This window comes from Buceros rhinoceros, unplaced genomic scaffold (assembly GCF_000710305.1).
Source record: "Buceros rhinoceros silvestris isolate BGI_N320 unplaced genomic scaffold, ASM71030v1 scaffold14532, whole genome shotgun sequence".
In the NCBI taxonomy this organism is placed as follows: Eukaryota; Metazoa; Chordata; class Aves; order Bucerotiformes; family Bucerotidae; genus Buceros; species Buceros rhinoceros.
In genome coordinates, this window is record NW_010399564.1 from 7316 (window position 1) to 10362 (window position 3047).

Consider the following 3047-nt stretch of genomic DNA (forward strand, 5'->3'; position numbering starts at 1 on the left):
CCTCGTTCAGTGCACACATCCGCGCGATGGAGCCGATGTTGTTGGTGATGGTGATGAGAGTGGCCTTTGCCAGGTCCTCTTTGCTGACGGATTCCCGCTTCTCCTTGCTCATCATATTTCCAAAGCTGCAAAGACAGTTCTGGGGTTAAAGGTCCATCTGCACAGTAGAACAGGTCGGTAGAAGGAACGGCTGCTCCTCCCAAGACACATACATCCACTTTTTCACCCCTGCAGGATCCTCCAGTGAAAATAAAACTATGAGTCAGGCGTTACCTGGAGGCTACAGCCCAGCCTGGCAGCGCGAATCGCTCATAGTCTCCTCCGTAAATGTCCCGCACTAGTTTGTCCACTTTGGTGCTGTCTCCCCGGGATGCCATCTCCAGGGCCTCCTCGAAGGTGGAGCAGCCAGTGAGAAGGCAGCAGAGCCCGAAAAAGGTTCCCCCTCCAAGGCTGCAATGCAGAGCAAAATGGAAGTCACCCGCCTGATTGCTAAGGAGGCAGGGAAAGGAAACGGCTCGTTCCTCTAAGAGTAAGATCCGTGCTGTGAGGGGGGTTTTTATTGTTATTGCTGAATTTCAGGACATTTGGGAGGTCTTTGGCTTTGCCTGGCAACACAAGCCATGTCTTTAAGAAGGGCAGCTGCCATGCCAGCATCCCCTCCTCTAAAATAAGGCAACCTCCTGATGTCAGGGTGCAAATCCCTCCTGCTAGGATCGACGCTAGCAGTTGTGAACATGATCATCAGGATTGTACTTGGGTTAGTCCCAAACTATGGGATCTCTCTGATGGCAAATACTCCAATTCCTGCAGCAGGGCAGCTGAAAAACCAGCTTCTAAAGCAACTGGGTGCAGTGGAGAGACCAAACCACGACATTCAGGTTCTCTTTTCCAGCAGGGATGTCTGCTGGCAGAGCTAAGGGACTGCCGTGAAAGCAGGAGCTCTGACACTCAACTCACCCCCTTCACTATCCCTGAAAATGGGATCCGTGACGCAGACGCGACAGGAAAACTCACTTCACGCCCCTCCAGGACTCACCTCGTGCCCGTTACCCGCTTATAGTTTTCTTTGGAGTACACGGCCAGAATGCTGACCCCGGAGCCGATGTTCACCAGCAGCAGAGGATAGGGGTTTTCCAGGTTGAACGGGAGCTTCTGGCATCGCTCTGCATCCGTCGGGTTTTCAAAGTAGTAGCACTCGGAATGGCCGTTGAATCCGACGGAATCGATGTACAGGACCCCTTTAATAAGGCAGTCGAGCTCGTCCAGCTTGCAGAGCTGAAGGTCACCCATCTGGTGGGGAGATCAAAACCAGAAGGATATTCAAGAAGTAGCTCAGGATCAGAAGCGTTTGTGCTCAGGGCTAGAAAAAAGCCTTCGCTGCCAGCTGAGTGCAGCCATCCCAGTGCTCCCTGCACCGGCGCAGAAAATGTGGAGCACGGGAGGGCTCTGTCTGTCTCCACACAGGTGGATGGACAACGGCTCTGGCCCAGGGCTGAAAGAGGGGGGAACCAACAGCTGGATCCAAAAATGGATGCCGAGCAGATCCCACCAACTTCCACGGGCCTCATCCAGGCCCTGACTCTGCGGGACCAGCATGAAGAGGAAGGAAGAATGAGAATGGGTTTAATTGTCTGACAAAAAAAAATCCCCCCAAACCATCTCAAAAACCAGGGAGGAAGTTATGAAGTTGGCTTGCCCTCGTGTCGATGCCTCAGCTGTACAAAACCCCTCTTTATTTGGTGCATTTTTTTCAAGCCCTGCTAAAACAAAGAATTTCTCACAGACATTTTTCACCTGGGAACAAGGATCAGACTTAGAACGAAGCCACATGACAACATCAAACCCTGACAGCTGCCCTTTTAGACCACTCACCACCGGTTCTGGCTGAACCCCCGCCAGCTCACTCACACGCGCGTTAGCAACGACACACGAGCAGAGGAGCAACAAAAAAAGTATAAATAGTGTGAAGGAGGGATGAGGGGAAAAAAACAACCACAGGAGCCAGAGGAGAGATTAGTAACACAGAGAAAGCATTCTAAGAGCCGTGGAAATGAGCGGCTGGTTTCGGAGCGGCAGGGATGTTACATGGGCTTTGAGGAGAGAAATGATGGTGATTTGGAGACGCCAACGAGACCCCACATGCTGCTTCCTGAGCCAAGAGTGGTTCGAGGTAGGCGCACTCATCCAAAGCTCAGATTTAGAGGAGTTTTAGAGGCTGCAGAGGAAGTTTTTAAGCTCTAAACAAAGGTTCACTACCAGACCCTACTCGTATAGAAGCCAAAAGTGCCTACTGTGCGAAAGTCCTGCTCAAATTTGTACGCTCCACCTCCCGTGGCACATAAGGTAGTATGGAGGCTCGAGAAGTGCTTCTCGCTGCCCATTTGAATAAAAGCGGGCATGTCATGGGTAGGAAAGCGTATAAAGTGCAGATTGCCTTTGCGTCCACACAGGGTAAGGTCCTTTAGTTCGAGGTGCACGTCCCGAATGCCCGTCGAGCCATAGGCTACGTTTGACGTCAGGTATTTGCGGATACTTTTGAGGTTTTCCACTTCTTCCTCCTCCTCTTCAGCGGTGATGTCCTTTGGTTCGAAATAAACGAGTTTGACCAAGGTCCCGCCGATGTCCAAACCAAACCACGGGAAGACTGAAGAGAGACAAAAAGGGAAAGAAAGGGGTAAATGCGGTGCTCAGCCCTGCCGAAGCCAGGCCCAGCACAGGTCTGACAGCACCCACTACGTACTGCCACGATTCTAATCCCCAGCTATTTCTCCTCTAAAGTCCTGAGCCAGAGCCAGAGCCCAGGATAACACCAGGGTTTTTACATCAAAGGGATGTGGAAACGTTAACTAATTACAACACGTGAGGGAGATGAGCAATCTAAGATGCCCCAGGGAGACAAAACCAAATGTCTAATTGGATTATTTTATTAGTCAAATTCCAACCCGTGGTACAAACTCCGTGTTAAGAGTTGGGCCCAGCAACGTTTACGGCTGGGTTAGATAATGAGCCGCCTGGAACGAAGATCAAGAGAAAGCCCCAATCAGATG

At 51.2% G+C, this 3047-nt stretch overlaps 1 protein-coding gene across 1 annotated transcript in view; it reads right to left on the minus strand.

The window, feature by feature from the left end:
• Window positions 1-2644, minus strand: part of PANK2 (pantothenate kinase 2) — a gene marked incomplete at its 5' end in the record, with an annotated part of 5689 nt that extends 3045 nt beyond the window's left edge. The window contains 4 exons of the mRNA XM_010131535.1: window positions 4-125; window positions 274-450; window positions 1037-1290; window positions 2292-2644. Coding sequence (XP_010129837.1) covers window positions 4-125; window positions 274-450; window positions 1037-1290; window positions 2292-2644 — 906 coding nt within the window. The remainder of the gene's footprint in view (window positions 1-3; window positions 126-273; window positions 451-1036; window positions 1291-2291) is intronic.
• Between the last annotated feature and the right edge of the window lie 403 nt (window positions 2645-3047).